We start from the raw sequence: 18,904 nt of genomic DNA, 5'->3' as shown, positions 1-18,904 counted from the left end.
GTAAATTACCCCATCTTTTCCCTCCATTTTCGTGTATAAAATGTAAGCGGTTCCGAGAGAAACGGGCTAGGAGAAAGATTTTAAAATACTGGAAATATATATAGTTACATTTTAATTCCATATTTTTCTTATATCCCAAGTCGAAAATTAACTTTTTAAATATGTCGGTTCCAATAAATCGCGCCTAATATCCTCCGAGAAACAATTGCGTAAAGTGATCAAAGCCCAATTTCTCCTCCTCCGTTTCGGCTTTTGTTGTATTATTCCTGGCCAAATTTCAAAACTTAAAAATCTAACCGGCCGAACCCAATGCTTTCGACCAATTTAACCACAATTCTTCGGACGACGGAAAGGCCGAATTACGCGGAATTTCCATTTTCGATAGTCGCGCAACCGGGAAGGGAATTTTCCGCCCGGGGATGGTTAGGACCCCAGTCTCCGGTGGGTATTAAAGACATTTTCAGTTTCTGAAATAAAACAAAGAAAATTAATTCCGCGCTTTAACAATACATTACGAAAATTTCGCAGATATTTACGTAATTTTACCGTTTCTATTTCCGAATCTGCCCGGTCGGCGCCTTTTCTCGGACCCTCTCGGTGCCGACCGGGAACGGACCGCCCCGAAAATTCCGGGGTTGTCCGCCCACCCGGATTCGATTGCGGGCCGTTGGGTGGTCGGCCGATAAAAGCTAACGCGAAATCGTTGGTAAACGCGGTTTGGAAACGTCCGGACGGACTCGATCCTGGACTCCATCCGCCGAGGGATTAGTCCCGTATCTTTTCCAACGAGAATTTGTGGAGACTGTTGCCAAAACGTCTTAAATACTTAAGTAAGACAACCGACAAAACCGAAATACTCACCCGGAGGTAGGTGGAGGCCTTTTGTCTGTAGACGACCACCGCCGCCCACAAGGGAATCGGCAGCCAGACCAGAGTCGAAACGCACCAACCCGCCGCGTCGGCCCAAACCGGATAACGGGGATCGGCGCTTAGCGGCGTCCGAGTGGCCATCCCGTAGACGAAGACCAACTGAAAACCGTCGAACCAGCGATTAACGCCGTCCTCTCCCGGCCAAAGATTTGGCAACCGTCGATACTCACCGAGAGAACCAGGGGGCAGGTGTAGCGCCAAGTCGTCTTCCAGTAGCCACCGGGTTCGAAGCCCAACATGGCTCGGACGTCGGCGCCGACGTTCTCCACTCCTGGGGACGAAAAATGCCGTAGGTAACGGAAAAGAAGAAAAGGGAAGACTCTTCTTACCGTAAACCCAACAGAATCCCGCGCATTCGAACACGGCCACCAGAACCAAGGCGCTTCCTCCTCCGTATTCGTCCATAACGCTTACGACGTATTGTCCTCCCTAAAATACCCCGTTTAAAATTGGTTATAACAAAATATATTTAAATATTAGAATGACTCCGGATCGACACTTTCCTCGTTCCGGACGTGGGGATGATGGGGGGGGGGTCGGACCCGTCCCATCCCATCCGTCTAATCGGTGTTTCGTTATTTCCATCGTTGTAATAAAAACATCGCGGTTAATTTTCGACGGATACAAATTTAACTATACGAGGGCTGTTCGGAAAGTTCGCGGCCTTGCCTATATGCGGCGCTGCGATCAATTTAATTTTTGGCGGAAATAATTCAGCCATCTTTGCTAAAGATACGATACCAATTTCCGCTTGATTTGTCAAAAAGTTTTGCCACGACAGCTTAGCAGATAGTCAGTGTGCACATGCTTTGTCAAAAATGGAGAAGACGGAGACTCGTGCGGCCATAAAATACCTGACGAAAAAAGGGTTGACCGCATCTCAAATCAAAGCTGACATGGATGAAGTTTTAGGAGAGTCTGCTCCTTCGTACACCACTGTGAAAAAATGGACAGCCCTTTTTAAATCTGGCAGAGAAAGTGTGGAAGATGACCCTCGCAGCGGACGGCCATCAACTGCTGTCACTGAAGAAAACATCGACAAAGTTCACGATTTGGTATTAGCAGATCGCCGTTTGAAAACGCGTGAGATAGCTGAGACAACAGGCATCTCTGTCGACCGAGTGCACCACATCCTAACCGAAGATTTGGGTATGACGAAGGTCTCAGCAAGGTGGGTGCCGCATCTGCTGACCGCCGAGCAAAAACGTGTTCGCACTTTGATGTCAAAGGAGTGTTTGGACTTCTACCAGAAAAACCCACAGGATTTCTTGCGTCGGTTTGTGACTACTGACGAAACGTGGATCCATTACTACACTCCTGAAACAAAAGAACAGTCGAAGCAATGGAAACACCACAGTTCGCCACCACCAAAGAAGGCAAAGACAGTTCCATCAGCGGGTAAAGTGATGGCCTCGGTTTTTTGGGATGCTAAAGGCATCATCTTTATTGACTACCTAGAAAGAGGAAAGACCATTAATGCTGTCTATTACTGTGAACTTTTGGAAAAACTGAAGAAAGAAATCGAAGAAAAGAGGCCACACTTGAAGAAGAAAAAAGTTCTGTTCCACCACGATAATGCACCTGCACATTCCGCCAGAATCACTGAACAAAAGATAAACGAACTTCGCTTCCAATTAGTTTCACATCCACCGTACTCACCTGATTTGGCCCCCAGTGACTTCCACCTTTTTCCAAACCTAAAAAAATTCTCGGCTGGAAAGAGATTCCACTCAAATGACGAAGTCATCTCTGAAGTGAACGATTATTTTGCACACCTTGACAAATCGACCTATTGTGATGGCATAAAAAAGCTAGAACATTGCTGGAATAAGTGCATTGCTAACAGAGGAGATTACGTTGAAAAATAAAAAAAGTTTTAACATTATTTTGTTTGTTTTTCTATGTGAGGCCGCGAACTTTCCGAACAGCCCTCGTATATGGCGTCTATCCTAATAAACCGGCGTACGAGTTGCTCGACTTTCCCGGCAACATTTAAAAATTTTGGTGGCGATATTTTATTTAAAAAATTAATTTAATATCTAAGCTTTTTGCCATTTTATAACAGTTAATTTCCAGGGTAGGGACGGGTTTTCTAAAAAACTGTTAACGGCATTAAGTCCGACCCTGCCGGAGACACGCGCCATCCCCTTTAATCACCAAAATTTAATAGCATCCGTACACGAACCACTATGAAAAGTCGCTTACGGACAATCTTTAGCTTCTTTTTCGTTTATTTGTTTACTCGCGTTGTTAACTCCCAGGCTTTTGAGCAACGAACAATCTTTTGTAAGAGCAAATATTCTATTTTTATTTTTAAATTGTCCGCAACGGTCCGTGGGTCTATTTAAATATCATTCTAACCTTCTAAGGCGGAAAGTACTCGAGAGTAAAAATGATTTTGCCGGTGCCAGAGTTAGGGGGTTCTACGGCGAGGGGATCTATCGTCCCCCCACCGTAGCGCGAGTTTCGACGTCGAACGGTGGAAAGTATCCTTTTGGCGAAAAAGAGAGACGAGAAACGTCGGCTTACCCGAGTGACGCAAGGGATGCCCAGGAGAAAACAAAGGAGACAGAGGGCCAGGCACAGCGCTTTCTTCCGGCGTCCGAGTTTGGGGAATTCGTCCGAGATGCTGGTCAGAAGATTTTCTACCAAACCGAACTGAAATTGAGAAAAGTAAAAAAATCGGATGCCGGGGATACTTTTCCGAGACCGCGTTTTAACAATTGATAAGCCATTTAAACTGCGGTTAAAAAAGCCTTTATCCGTTTAGCCGATAAGGTAAACGATTTGCGAAATTTGTCTGGTAATTCGGTGTTGACCAGTTTGGTCATTTGCCAGATTACGGGCTTCTCTCGTTATCCCAACTTTCGTAAAAATCCCGAAAGAAGGGAAAATAGTCTTTTAATTAATTTCGCCCAACGTCGTATTTATCGTCAAGGTTCGAAAGGCCAAAAGTCACCACCCCCTCCGCCGGAGGAAGCTGTTTCTCGTCCGGCACTAAGCGTAAAGTTTATTTATAGCTACGGAAGTTTAATCTTCGGCGCTGCTGGCTTTATGTACAGTACTTTGCCTCCTTTATTAAATTAAAGGTAGAGACTGTCTCTTTCGGTCCGTTTTCCTCTTAACCGGACCGGGCGGAAATAAACTTTGCGACGACCGACGACGTAAACCTTTTCCGAGAGCGGTAGCTTTCCGGTAAACCCGTTTCTTACGCAATTTATTTCCGACCCAGACCGTTCGGTCGGTAAACTCTCGCGGTAACGCCGTTTCCGGACGACAAAACTTATTCTGTATTCGCGGGTGATTAATTGAGGAGAGTACTCACCTGGCTGTCGACTCCCAAGGTAAACAACATGAAGAAGAAGAGGAAGGACCAAAATTGCGGCAGAGGAAAGGAGTTCAGCGCTTCCGGATAAACTACGAAAGCCAGTCCGAATCCTGCAATTATTAATCCCTCGTTACCTTCGAGTTTGGGAAGGCCGAGGAGTGGTAGGGACGTACGATACCTCCGGCCACCACTTCGGATACTTCCACGTCCAGGTCCCGGGCCAAATTACCCAGAGTGGAAAAGACCACGAAGCCCGACAAAATGCTGGTCAAGGTGTCCGACAGACTTATTATCATCACGTCCCTGTGCCAACAAATGCCACGTTTAGCCCTTCGGCAATTGGTGGAAGGTCGGCGTTACTCACTTGTACACGTTGTGGCGAAATTCGTTATAGCTGCCGTAGGAGATCAACGCTCCCATGGACACGCCCAGAGAGAAGAACATCTGTCCCGCCGCCGCTTTCCACACCTGGAAAAACAACGCTTATTCCCGATATTTATCGACCGCGCGCGTTTAGATTACGGCGGTGTCCAACCTCCGCGTTTAGTAATTTGGACCAAGTGGGGTAGAGGAAGTAGACGATTCCGTCTTTGGCTCCCGGTCGAAACAGTCCCGCCACGAAGAAAAGGACCAAGACCGCGTAAGGAAAGGTGGCGGCGAAGTAGACCACCTGCAAGTAGAAAGTTCGTCGGTCGGAACGTTCCGGACCCGACGGAAATTACGGCGACACCCACCTTTCCGGAAGTTTTGATTCCGTTGACCAGGCAGACGGCGACGATCATCCAAGCCAGCATCAAAGTAAAGAACAAATCCCACTTGATTCCTCCCAAATTGGACGGATCGTCGGTGGCGTCTAACACTTTCTTTCTAAAGATAATCGAACCGGTCACCCGTCGTTTCTCTTACGTAACGACATGGGATAAATTACGAAAATTTACTTACTCCCAATAGATTTCGCTGGGCGTTTTCCCGCTGACGTTCTAGGAAAAAAGAAGAAGAGAGTTTATTTTTCCGTCTTTTAACGAAAATCCGGTCTAAAGTTCGTATTTCCACCCCCGTAATAATTCGATAACGGCTGTCGAATTCCTTCGTCTTTAGTCCGACGTCATCTACGTTAAAGGAAGTGGACGTATTCCCGTAACGAGAAACGAAACACCCACCCGGTCACTCCGGTAATCGAAGTTTTTAGTCCTTAGAGAGGGGAATATTTCCGTACGACCGATACAGACGTAAACAATACCATCCGTCTCTCCGCAGTTTAATTTAAGCGAATCGACGAACGTTGGAAGAAATGCCGATAAACGAATAAGATGTCGATCTTAAATTTCAACTTACCCGAAATGACGGGGAAGAAACGTAATTTGAACACATTCGATTACGAGAAAATCCCCGTCGAATTTAAAACGATAAAATGCGAAAAAGAAAGGTGGCCTTTATATTCTCGAAAATATATTTATAATTCCTGTCGGCTCCCGCCACCGTGGGCAAAAAAAGTCGGATCCGAGATCCGTCCATTTTCTTCCGTGGCCACGAAGAAAGTAAGACTCCGATCTCCGCACTTTTACTTACGTATCGAATGGATTCCCATCTCGTTCTACAAGACGTGTTCTCGGCCCATTCCAAGTCGCAGGTGTTCCAGGGATAGACGTAAGCCAACGAAGCGAACATGTAGTAGAGAGTGTAGGTCAGTACGACGTTGTAGTATATGACGATGCAGAAAGACACCGAACACATGGCGATTCCTACGCCTGCAAAATATTACCTATTACGTATAGACAAATATACTTTAATATTTGATCTGGGTCTCACCTTTGGCCAGGGGAGCGCAAGACCAAACGCCGACGCAGCTCTTTCCCGAGAATTGACCCAAGGCCAGTTCCAAAAAGTACAGAGGTTTGCCGCAGAGAAACAGCACGACGAAATAAGGTATTAAGAAGGCGCCTGCGGAAAAAATGTTTTCCCATCAGACGGACCATATTCGCTTTTGCCCGGTCGGTCAAAATAAAAGTTGCTCGAATTGACCAGCCAAAAATATCTGTACAAATAAAAGTTCTGACCGGATGCCGTTACGATTCTACCCGTACAAAATATAGGTACTGCATTAGTACATTTTATTCCACGCAGTCGGCTGTCTAGAACCGAGGCGCGGCGTTTCTTAAACTGGGGGTCTCCACCATTCCAGGGGTGAACTGAAAGTTTCAAAAACCTAAGGTTCGCGCGTACGAAATAAGTACAGCGTATAAAGAAGGGAATGAGTTACGTATTTGTTATCGTTTAATACGTTGAAATTGTACGAAGAAACGTAGATTATAGATTATGCCCCCTGGGAGGTTTGTTTGGCACTAGATCGTCGTTTCCAAAGAAGAAAATAAAAGTTGCTCGGTAGTCGCTTCCTGCACGCCAGCTCTATAAAAATAGGTCTGGACACCGACGTTATCTTACTTACGGAGCCACCATTTTGGGACTTTTTGAATGGTGCAGATTTTAAACAAACTTGCACCGGCAGTTAGCTTTATGCCACATTAAACCGAAATTACGTAAAACCGCTGAGATTCCGGTCTAATAATAATTTCGGACGATTACGCCATGGTAATTTTATGTAACTCGATCGAATGGTTTAAAATAAAGAGTGTCCTTATCGTTTGCTGTCTCCATCGAAACTATTGTAATTAAATTAGTAGCTGCATTAGTTTTATCACCTACGTAGGCATTTCCTAAAGTGGTCGGGTAATATCGAAGAAAAGTCAAAGGAACTGTACCGCTATACGTGACTCTCGGCGAGATATAGCCTCCCCTCCCGGAAATCGGTCTACGGCCTACTTCCGGACACTGTAGGGAGTCCCGCCGCCTATCGAGTGTTTAACGGACAGTCCGACACGGTGATCGGACGAGCTAAACATATTTATCGGTAAAGAAAAAAGAAAAGTCCGAATTGCCACCCTTTGCCAGATATTCGCGTCTAAATGTGGAAATCGATGGCGCAGTTCCGATCGCCATTTTGCTGGCGGACGTCACGCTTACGAACAAATTGTTATAGGCGAGGCCATCGTGCCCGTAACAAATAAATGCATTAACTTCTGACTAAAAACGGTATTTACCGTGAACCGGTATTATTGCCTACTCTCCACGCTCCCCCTTGGTCGAGGCTCCGTTTCGGCGACCTCTAAAATTATATCGTCGAGTACTCCACCAACGAGTCGAATGGGCTACTCGAAGCCGACGTAGTCGTGTAGGATAAATAGTTAAACGCGTAATCTTAGCGGTGCGCGTTTCCACTCCCGATGGCGTGCGGCTGATTTCCAGGGGCTACGTCTCGAGAAGGGTCGCGCGTAGAGGTACGGTTTCTTCTACGGGCTCTGTCCAGGTCCCAACGGTGTCGTTCGCATCCGCAATTGTACCCGGTTCGGAATGTTCGGTTGGCCGTCACTTATTCCGTCTGAAGTTTTGCACCCATCTTACTTTTCTTTGCTTATCCGAAGGAAATGGAAATAATCTAGCATCCGAAGATTACTTTTACAATTTGGTGTTACGCGACAACCCATTCTTTCATTTTTTGAGCACTTAAATACGAGGGCGGATCTACGTAGGAACTAATAGGGCTTATGCCCTGGACCGACGCGTGTCGAGGGCCCAAAAAATTTAATTATTATCATAAATTTTAAATACTTTTTCCTTAACAATCGGCACTTATCGTCATTCGACACCATTTCAAAAATAAATATACAGTAGAACGTCGATTATCCGAAAGAATTCCAGTCGGCAAATTTAAATTTTCGCCGGTGCTGTGGCGCTGCAATCTTTGGCTATGTCTTGGGCTACTCAAATGTTTTACGTTTTTGATACTAAATTAACTTCTGAAGTATAATTTTTTATTGTTTTTATATTTTTCAATATATTTATTTTGTTCGTACAAAATAAAAAAATAATTTTTAACGATACAATAGTCTTCGTTAGGCTTAACATCGACGAAAATTCGACGCGAAGCGACACGCAACGGAGAAAAATGTCAAGATGAGATAAATTAATATATTTTTTCCTACATAATCGGTTATCCGAAACATCGATCTTCCGAACGACCCCAGTCCCCAACTGAATCGGATAATCGACGCTCCACTGTATTTAAACTCTGATTTTGATGTTATTAAAATTGAATTTTAAACCCCAATTTAATCTAACAAAAAATGGGAACCCATCGAAGTTCGATAAGCCCTAGGTCCCGAAAAACCTAGATCCGCCCCCGCTTAAATATAACCGATTCGCGCGGGAACCTCTCGCGGGTATGCTCTATCGATAAGACCCAAAATGGCCGCCGCCGCGAAGGATGGCGGAATCGCGTCCAGACGTATTTATATACATCTTGCCTGCACGCGCGTGTAGAAGCGTCGTCCGGCGGCGGCCCACCACTCCGGGGAACTCCGGTTGGAAAATGCCCCAGGAATATTTCGAACGGGGATCACTCCGAATACGTCGGCCCCATCCTTTCCTCACCACCCGGTTGCCCCATGGTGGGCCCGGCCCAACTCTTACCGCTGGCGGAGTGGAAGAAGTTATAAAAAAAGCCGAAGAAACCAAAGTATTTTTTGGGAGAGTGGTCGATTCTGAATGCGTCGGACCTAGGGAAGTCCCCGATACTTCGGACGATTTTCGCAGACGGATAAGATCTGACCGAAATAGGATTTTGCAGTCGAATTTGGGTTTTAAAGTCAATCCGGGCCGAAACCGAAACCAAATCTTAAACACTGCGTAGCGTAATAAATTCAAACACTCGGCGTTTTATCATCATCATTTAGTTCGGTCCATACAACAGAAGATTTAAAGAAAGTGTACAAATCATTAAAAGTAAAAACTGTATAAATAAAAATTTAAGCGTAAAAATAAGTGGAAATTGGCTTAGGGTATTGCGGAAGGAATTTGAAAGAATTTTTTGATAATTTTTTAAAAAAGTTTTTCGTTTTTATAATTTTTTATAATCAATCACGAACTGGCCTCTTTACGATGTAAAAATATGCTAATTAGTATGGAATTGCGTAGTAAAAGTGGTTGATGACAGTATAAAGTAAAACTAACGAGGATGTATCTGTGTTTCATTTAGTGAGTACGAATTTTTTATATAACAGTACGAGATAGAACTTGATTTGAAATTTAATATCGTATTGCGTCTTAACCTTTTACGTACCGTATGTATTTTTTGATATAATTTTACGCCCGAAACGTGTATTTTAAACACGTATCGACCCTACTAAATAAAGACGATAGAACGCCGAGTGTTTGAATTTATTACGCTACGCGGTGTTTAAGAATCAAAGAAGTGGCGATACGGTTTCGGATTATGACAAATCTTAAACTTTTTTGGCTGATATTAATGACCAAAAATCAATAAATTTCATCTCCGGAATCTACTCGTACGTACGGCGTGCCTAGCGTTGGGATTACTATTTATAAACAATTGGGCAATTATTTGAAAAATTTGAAAATCTCGAGTCGACCGATACGGTATTGGTAACATTTAGTTTATACTAGAATTCAGTTTTAATAATTTGCAGAATAAAGCGTGTTACGTTAAAAGTTGCGATTACGCCAAACATTTTAAAACCCAGCCGCGGACCGAACAGCGGAGGCTGGCATCCTCCGGGCTCGCTTAAGAGAAAGTTTTCACTGTCAATATATTTTTTATACGAGAACTAATGTCTAAAACTCGTTTATCATTTGTGTTTGCTTTTACATCGACGGCTAGGGCCTAGCGCTCGTGTGGACGGCGTTTGCCGCGGCAAACAAGCGCGCGGGCGCGCGCATGATCTCGTTCGAAGCATTTCACGCGGTCGGATTGTATCGAAAGCTGGCGGTACCCGGTCGGCATACATTGTGTATTGTACGGTGATGGATCTACGTAGAGATTAATAGGGCTTAAGCCCCGGGCCCACAAAACTTCAATTATCGTCATAAATTTTAAATACTTTTTCATTATACAGTAGAGCGTCGTTTATCCGAATCAATTAGGGACTGTGGTTGTTTGGATAACTTATTTTTCGGATAACCGATTATATACGAAAAAAATATACAGGTAGGCCTCCTACAACGCGGTGTCTTTACAACGCGTTTTCGCTCCAACGCGGTTGGAAAAATGAGGAAATTTTCTTACAATGCGGTTTACGATATTTAGAAACGAACAGAAAAATCACATAACAGAAAAATCGCAACGGATCACGTAATACGCGCCGCAGTTCGGTGTACAGAGATAAATGTTCTGGCAAACAGCTGTTTTTCCACTTTGACGTGTTATTCCCATGAAAGTTTCAGGAGAAGACCGGTATCTAGACAGATGTGCATCAGTTACTATAAACACTCAAATATATCACTGAATTTTCAATCATTTATACTCTTTCCATAGGTGGGGACCGCAAAAATGGTCCAAATACAGTATAAACGTCTATTGGGTGTATATTTTTAACAACATAGTGAAGGGAAGTTACTTTTTGCGATTTTTACTGTCCACAAAACTGCTTGAAAAAATTTTAGCCATAACAATGTCGAATGAAAAGAAAGGACCGTCGTTAGAAATAAAATTGATTAATATATCTCTTCAAACAAAGATAGAAATTTTGAATCGAATTAAAAATCAGGAGCGGATAGCTGATATTGCAGTGCGGCTCTTGACCTCCCCTTCCAGTTCTCATCTCTCTTCCGCTTTCCACCCACCTTCGGCCCTGCCACAACAGACTTTCCCTCCAACTAACCCTTCTCACTTCTTTTCATCTCTTTGAGGATATACCACTGAGTAATGCCTCCTATCCCCCTATAAATATTGATATTGGTAGGCATTTTAATTTAAATGAGTCAACTATTCGGTCGATTAAGCAATAGGAAGAAAAGATTAGGAATTCAATCGCATCAGGATCATCTATTCTTGCGAAAAATGCTGCTCCTCCGAGAGCACCTATAATGAAAACAAGCGCTAATATCATGGGTAGAAGATATGAACAAGAAACGGTTGCCTTTAAATAAAAGTGCACTTAAACACAAAGCCTTAAAAATATTTGATTATTTAAAAAAAAATGGGACAGTCGTCGGCTGATGAAACCAGTGTTAAATTCGTGGCTAGCAATAGCTAGTTTGAAAAATTCAAAAAACGCCATTCAAACGTCAAGTATTTCTCTTTTTGCAACCGAATCCCGGTTTTTGCATTAACTTGGTGTCTCCTATAACGCGATTTCCCACAACGCGGTATTTTCAAGGAACGTATCTACCGCGTTGTAGGATGCCTACCTGTATTAACCCATCCCGTGTTGAAATTTTTCTCCGTTGCGTGTCGCTTCGCCTCGAATTTTCGTCGATGTTAAGCCTAACGTAAGCTTTTTAAAATAATAATCGTGACTATTGTATCGTTAAAAATTATTTTTTTATTTTGTACAAACAAAATAAATATATTGAAAAATATAAAAAAAAACAAATTTATACTTTAGAAGTTAATCTAGTATCAAAAACGTTCGATTCAGCAGGACACAGTACTCAGAAAAACACCACACAAAAGGACCAATGCTGCCAGCTAAAACACACATCAAGAAAAAAATATATTGGAGTAGTCCAAGATACAGCCAAAGATTGCAGCGCCACAGCACTAGCGAAAATTTAAATTTGCCGACTGGAATTCTTTCGGATAAACGACGCTCTACTGTAATATATTTCGTGCGTAGATATAATGGGCTTTATAATAGTCCATACTTTTTTATTCGTACCAAATAACGTTTTTGCCTATTTTTAATGCTAGAGAGAGAGGCCTATTATTCTTATTATAACGTTCGGCACGCTCAAAAATTTTTGGTCGGCATTGGCCCTTGTCCGTATCTCGCGTCGCTACGTCCCTAGTCGGACCCTATTGTTCGTTGCTCGTCCGAATCGGTCGTAGGCTCGAAAAAAGTCTTAACACTCCGCGGCGCCTACGCCTCAAACTTACGCCCGTAGAGCGAAGACAAAAATTTAAAAAATATATCTATACTCAATTTACACCCAATGACCGACGTAGGGTGAAAAATAAATTAAAACGCGGATCGGATTGGCAATAACCAACGTCAACTAGGAGCGAACAAAAGCTCCAATTGCGGATAATTTTTTGGGTGCCGAAATAGCCGATTTGGCAGCCCGGTCTATAGGAAGAAACGACGCTCCGGGCTATTTGTAGTCGGGAATGTGGAAAATCTCTCTAAATGCCATAAAAAGGGAAGTTTGCCGTAATTTTTCTTATCGGCTTTTAACCGACGAGACCTTAAAACACGACGTTGGTGTAGTATGACCGGAGACTTTCAAAGTAGAGAGACAAATTTCCGAAAGTATTAGACTCGAATGGCAAAAACGTGACCGGACGAGTGTCCGAGACATAGCATTAGTCCGGTTCCGGGCGAAAGTGTTTAAGATACGGAGGTGTCCGGGATATCGACGAGTTTTACCGTATCTAAAAGACGATCGTCGTTATTGGAAAACCGAAGAAGCCGAGGTCCGGTCGAATTTCCTTCTAACCGTTAATGATCCGTAACGCTCGAGAGAAATTTCCTGGTAAACATTTACGCCAAGATTGTGTTATCGATAATTACGAAAACGATAATGTTTTTGCAAAATTATTAATTAAATAAGCCGCTATTTTAGTTTCCTATAATTACTCGGAATATTGTAAAGTTCCAAGCTAGTCTTAAATGGTCTTTGTTCGTACGGTGTGTAGCCTATATATTTATATTGAATGACTAATGGAGTAGAAGTACTTCGCGTAATACGCAATACAGACGGAGGTAAGCGTACGACCTCGATTATATATTTTAACTTTCGTTCTTACCGGATTAGGCGGAGGGAATAGAACCGCTTCTAACGCCCTCTTTGTTGCGAACAAATGGAAAAGAACGGTACGCGTCTTTCCAGTTAGTAAATGGTGGTAGATGGAAATTTTCTAACAAAACTAAAATTTATGCGCCTCGATGTATAAATCGCTGGGAAGTGGCCAGACCGGCCCGTGTCGGCGCTGGTCGACATCCTCCCCGTCGCCACGGGATGACGATAGATGCGCGCCGCCTAAAGGATGACCAGGTCCGGGCATTTAACAGATAGGATTGGTAAACTTTTAAACGTAATCGGCGCTAATTTTCGCGTGGATTAAGATTTTAAAATTTGCCAGCGAGTAATGCCGGGCACGGTAGAAAGCGGAGGACGGTAAATCGAGATCGTCTTAAATCTAAGCGCGTTTGGCTGCCAACCAACAGTCAAAAACGGCAAATAAACGCCACGATACCGATTTCGTCGCCGGCGGTAGGCCAGACTTTCGATTTATCGCCGACTTTTAAAACGCGAATTCCATTTTTGGCGGAGAAATTATTTTCTTACGTGCCCGAAGCGTGCATTTGCCGACGGTTACAACCGGAACGAGAAATAGACGAGAGATTATCGAAGCTGGACGAAGAACCGCCAGGAAGTTTGTCGAAATATTTAAGAGTAAAAGACGTCTTTCCTCGGACACTATTCGCGTCGTCTCCTTAATTGGCAAAAATACGGCGCGGAGACGACTAGAAACGTTTGGCCGAATCCGAACTTTAATCGACTAGAACTGACCTCCTCCGTTTTCGTAAGCCAGATAAGGGAATCTCCAGACGTTGCCCAGTCCCACGGAAAGTCCTAAACAGGACAAGAAGAATTCCCATTTGCTTCCCCATTTATCTCGAGTCGTCACGCTGGATTTTCTTCCGGAATCGGTCCGACTTTCGTCTTTCGATATGTTGGGCATTTTCATCCGGTCGAGAAACCGACTAATCCTTTTCTCGGTCGTCCGGTAATTTGGAAAAGTCTTTTCCTTAAAGTGTTGAACGTTAATTAGCAGAAATTTCCAAAAAATTTTAGAAAATTAAAAGTGGAAAAATCACGGCTCACCCGACGTTCGTCCTCCTCTTCGCACGCATTTTCTCCTACTTCTAAGTCTTCCGTCTATTTCCGAATTTTACGTTAATTATTATTTTTAAACGCGAAAGAAAATTAAAACCCGTCTAAATATTTTTCTTCTTCATTTAGCAGCTTTTTTCTCATTAAATAGTGCGCGACCGGCTTCGTTAGTCTAATTCGAACGGAGTGGCAAACGATTCCCAATCGGGCGCGGACATTTGGCGCAAATACGGCCGGGAGAAAATCGGCGAAACCGTAAACGGAAACCGGAAGTACCGACGGTTCCGATCTAAACGCGCCGACAAAACTCGTTTTCGTTGGTACGAATGAAAATCTTGGTTAAAGGAAACTCGTTCCTATCCGACGTCGGCAGCCACGACCTTATAAAAATCTGCCCTCCGCCCCGGTTATTTTTGGGGTTTTTCCGGCAATCGGAATTACCGCGCCGTAACGAACAAGGGTCGACCCGCGGTCCGAATTCCGCCGAATTAAAAATCTTGGCGCTCGGACCGGAATTTGCCAAGGGAAAGTCGACCGATCGGACCGATATCCCCGCGACATTAATAGGACCGGAGGAGGCGGTGACCAGCCGTTAATTCGCGCAGGTGGATTATTACCCGCGTGCGCGAATTAACGGAATCTTTCCGACGTTGGATTTCGACCGACTCGACTTCCTTCCGCGCCGTCTACGACGGTGTCGGGGGATACGATAGGAAGAACGAATAGGCCGATACCGTCTAATGTGGTCTATCCGTAAAATAATTAACCGGGAAGGATCGTTTTTAGCATAAATTAAAATGAAAATTTCTCACCCGGAAATGCGTTTTCTTCTCGTTCGTCATTTCGTACGACTCTTCCGATTCTTTCCGCCATTTATCCGGGACGGGTTTTTCCTACGATTTTAAACGCTTAAGTATCGACCGTCCAGGTGTACGACCATCTTACCGAAGAAATACGAATCGACGCGCTTATTTCGGAAAAGATTTAAATAAAATAAAGAAGGTTCCGACGGGAAAAAGACGGGCATTCTCCGAATTCGGAAACTCTTTTTAAAATTAGGCTACGGAATAACGGCATTTCGCTTACCGATAAATAGTTTAATGGAAAAATCAATTCTCTCGCTTCTTTCGTTTAATTTCGGTTAAGTCGACGGAAAATAAAAGAATTTCCATCCGTCGGTGGTTGTATTTAAACTTTAAATTTTGTTTAAAAAACGCCATTTTCGTCTTTTCTAGGAGAGAGAAATTTTCCGATTGGCCAAAAAAATGTTAACGAATAACTTACTTCCGGTGTCGATCCGTCGTCTGGCCGTTCCAAATTATCCATGGGAACCGGCTTCCTTGTAAATACGGAATAGGCGAAAGGGGAAATTCCTAGGTAAAAGGCCGCGGTTAAATAATCCAGCCAACGCAAAGTCGAAATTTCCGTCCTAAAACGTCGATCTTCCACCGATTAAATACCGAGTTTAAAATCGAACGGAAAAGAGTTGGAGAGTTCCACCGAACGAATCTGGTTTAATTTATTCGAAATTTGCAACTAAAAGGCGGCAGATTTATTCGATTGTGTAAAGTTTAATTAAGAAAGAGGAGAAATTTAACCGCTTTAACGTGTAAGGTTTCGATATCGACCAAGAAACGAACGTAGCGCGACTAATGAGCCATTTAATATTTTGAGCTTTGCGGCTAGGACGGACGGCGATCCGCGGCGCCACTGAACAAATCGAAACCAGACCTTACGATTAAATAGGTTTAGGTCGGTCCGAGGCGGGACCGACGTAAATTACCGGGAATATCGACCGCGGGATTACGGGGATTATCGGTTCTTTAACGTTCGTAAGTCCGAGCGGTTTCGGTAAGTGGTCGGGTGGCCAGTAAATTCCGCTTACCTTACGTAAACAGAAGCGTTATATCAGAATTTTCCTCCGTTATAGCCGAGCGCGCCGATTTGAAAAATTATAAGCGCCAATTGCCAGACTTTATTACAAATAGGTCGATAGGTAAAGGCCGATTTCCCCCGGGTAGCGTTTTACTTCCGCTATTAAAAATATCGGGGATGGCGCCACCCGGGACGCTTCCATTCCGTAGGCGGGAGTTTGGCAAAAGGTTTTAAGCGGAAATTAACTGGAAATATTATACGAAACGGCCACCGAGCCCGCGGACGATTCGACGGATATTATTTATTTATTTGTTTGTAAATATTGGTAAAATGTCAGATACCGTTAAGACCCGCCAGTTATTTCCCAGGCCCTTTTAATACTTTTATCTTTTCGTTCATACTGTATTTAATATATAAAGTAAGGTATTTTTAGTTTTACGTCACCGTCGTCTTTGTTTTTACCTACATTTGTTAATTTTGCCGGCAGATATCCACCATCCTTATCTATTTACTTATAAAAATAATGAAATAAACCAGGCGCGTGCACGCACACTACGAACCCGTTTGTTAATTAGAAAATCGTTCTCTTAAAAAACGCTATTGAAATTTAGAGGGTAGATCGATGGAAAAGAAAACGGAAAACGTTTGCGTTTCGTCTCTTATTTTGTCTTTGTTCCTCCGTCCCCGCGTTAGAGGTCGGGAGCGGCGACTCTTCCGCGCCCAGGCTTTTCCGACCGTTACTTTTTAACGCCCGGAGCGCCGATCGGGTAGGAACGTTTAACTACGATAACTGCCCAGATTTCCGTTTCCGCCGCTAACCAACGCTGGCCTTTAAACCCAACCACTTTATTCTTATTAACTAACCGCACTGGCCGTCCGTCGATTTGCCCGGGACCGGCGAAATAAAGTAATTGCCACGAAAACGTTTCGGGAAGGTAAAAATCCAACCGGTGGCGTCGGACGGGAGAGTTAACGAACCGCGGAGACGGGTGGGCGCCAAACACCACTCGGGTCCGTGGCCGTCCCGAGAAATAGTTCCTTCCCGAAATATCGCGTACGGAATTGGTCGGACCGAGGGAGGCGGAAGGAACGAAACTCGGCGGTTTTACTTACCCGCGCCTAACGAGAGAAAGTGTGGGAATCTCCTAGCTTCTTGCCAATCTGCACGTTTTCGGATCTCCCCCATCCGCAAAAGGACAAAAATTTCCGCCCGTCGGCGCCAATTCCGTTTAATGTCTCGGATCGAAGAACGGAATTGGGCGCGGTGACTGGCCCTACTCTGGAAATTAAGCTTTTTGCCATTTTATAGAAAGTTTTTTAAAACAAAATCTGGTAGCAGATGACACCGCGCGCAATTTTAATTTTTGCTTAATAATATAAAAAAGTGGTAACGGCCGGGAAAAGTACATTGTTTCTTTTTAACTGGTGGAAATATTCCCCCTCAGTCGGCAGTTTTTCGCGGGTGGAAGGATCCTTCGGCCCGGGTGCTCCGCCCACTTTCGGACGCCGACGATTTATTGCCGATTAATCGCCGGGTTAAGCGGGTTTTATTACCGTCGGAAGGCAATTAGGGCGGCCGCGCGCCTCGGGCCGTTTCCGGTTAATTACCTTTCCCCCTCGGCATATTTTACTGATTCGTCCGGAAATCTATCCGGCGGGGTAACGTAAGTACTACCGAGTCGTCCCTCGCCTATCCTAGGGGAAGGCTCCTTCCTTTCGGACGACCCAGGCCGAATGGCCCTTAAACCTCCCGGCGCCCGTAGTTTGGCGGGGGCCACTCGGTGGCGGAACGGGTTTACTACCGGAATTTTGTTTCTGTTTCAGAAATCGGCCGCGTTAAAATAGGAAGGAGAAGGAAATAAAAGGGGTCGAAAGGAAATGTAAAAAATAAGTCCGGAAATGGTGGAAAGGCGCCGTGCCGTTTAATTCTTCCGCTCACTTCAATAGTACGAAAACGAAAACCGAGTCGTTTCCACCGTATTTCCGTTTTCGGACTACGTCTTTCGGCCGTTTTTTCGTACTTCGCGCCTGGACGACCACCGGTCGAAGTACAAAACTAGAAAAGCTTTTACCGGCCTTTGGCACCGCCATTGGATGAAAAGTACTGTACGTTTCGCCCACCCGGGCGAAACGTACTAAGAGACGTAGAAGAGGGAACCGCGGACAGTTAAGGCGGTTGGGAAAAACCGGCCGAGCCGCGACATTTCGGGAGTTTTCTTTCGCGCGTAACCGGGACGATAAAAACGTAGAAAGAAAGAGAACTTTCCCGGGCTTCGCTGGTCGTTTCGTCTTTTTCTTTATTAAATACGACCGGAGCATCCGGAGGAACGAATAGACGGAAGGTGGGAAAAGGAGAAAGACCGGACGGGAAGATAAAACCGGGGTGGGAAAGAACGATTTTTCAACGTTTTTAAAGGGAAAGGAGCGCGCCTTCGCCCGCCGACGCGTTAAGTGGTAAAGAAGATTGTGGTTTTACGGGAATCGGCGCGGTCGAAGACCCGAAATTCGGCCGCGAAATACCTCTACCCGGAGACTGCGTTAGCCGGCGCCGGGTTTAGTCCGCCCGCGGGACACCGAACGGTCCGAGAGAGATTTCTCTCCGGCGTGGCCGCGTTTCCCTGGCCCCCGCGGGTTTAGGCCCGTTGGCCCGCGGTCTTCTAGTAGCTGTATCGTGGAGCGCTCAACACCATATAAATAAAAAGATTAATATTACATCTGACTGCGCATCTGCCATTGCATTATTAAAGACTAAAAATTTTCATCCTATTGCAAATAGGATACAACACACTATGAATACATCTTCTAGCTATTACATTATCAATTGGATACGGGGACACGATGGCCACTACGGTAACGAAA

The 18,904-nt window shown here is 44.4% G+C and overlaps 1 protein-coding gene across 13 annotated transcripts; it reads right to left on the bottom strand.

Moving 5' to 3' along the window:
* Positions 1-112: 112 nt before the first annotated feature.
* Positions 113-16,095, bottom strand: LOC111639952 (sodium- and chloride-dependent glycine transporter 2-like). 13 transcript variants are annotated; one of them, XM_023385922.1, is made up of 17 exons: positions 15,455-16,091; positions 14,983-15,063; positions 14,162-14,215; positions 13,847-14,084; positions 6,068-6,199; positions 5,828-6,006; positions 5,201-5,238; positions 4,993-5,125; positions 4,794-4,928; positions 4,623-4,726; positions 4,437-4,561; positions 4,256-4,368; positions 3,460-3,588; positions 1,260-1,359; positions 1,101-1,201; positions 862-1,029; positions 113-467 (listed from the first exon to the last, which is right to left on the bottom strand). In XM_023385922.1, exons 1-17 carry the CDS (start codon positions 15,494-15,496, stop codon positions 360-362), a joined length of 1,980 nt encoding a protein of 659 aa, XP_023241690.1. In that variant the 5' UTR covers positions 15,497-16,091; the 3' UTR covers positions 113-359. The 13 variants fall into 13 exon arrangements, with proteins under 13 accessions (XP_023241690.1, XP_023241694.1, XP_023241687.1 ...); XM_023385926.1 differs by lacking the exon at positions 862-1,029; XM_023385919.1 differs by having other exon boundaries at positions 862-1,359; positions 13,847-14,078; positions 15,455-16,094.
* Positions 16,096-18,904: the final 2,809 nt, after the last annotated feature.

The sequence above is a fragment of the Centruroides sculpturatus genome, unplaced genomic scaffold (assembly GCF_000671375.1).
Source record: "Centruroides sculpturatus isolate CEXI.00-Female unplaced genomic scaffold, Cexi_2.0 scaffold1363, whole genome shotgun sequence".
NCBI classification, from domain to species: Eukaryota; Metazoa; Arthropoda; class Arachnida; order Scorpiones; family Buthidae; genus Centruroides; species Centruroides sculpturatus.
The sequence above is the reverse complement of the archived record's forward strand: the minus strand, read 5'-3'. Positions and strand labels throughout refer to the sequence as shown.

Excerpts from the sequence above, each read along its gene's own strand:
- LOC111639952 (XM_023385918.1), bottom strand. The coding sequence starts at position 15,496 with ATGGATAATTTGGAACGGCCAGACGACGGATCGACACCGGAA. Across the intron at positions 15,064-15,454 it reads ACGACGGATCGACACCGGAA|GAAAAACCCGTCCCGGATAA; the intron begins GTAAGTTATTCG and ends TTAAAATCGTAG. Across the intron at positions 14,085-14,161 it reads AAGAGGAGGACGAACGTCGG|GAAAAGACTTTTCCAAATTA; the intron begins GTGAGCCGTGAT and ends CAACACTTTAAG.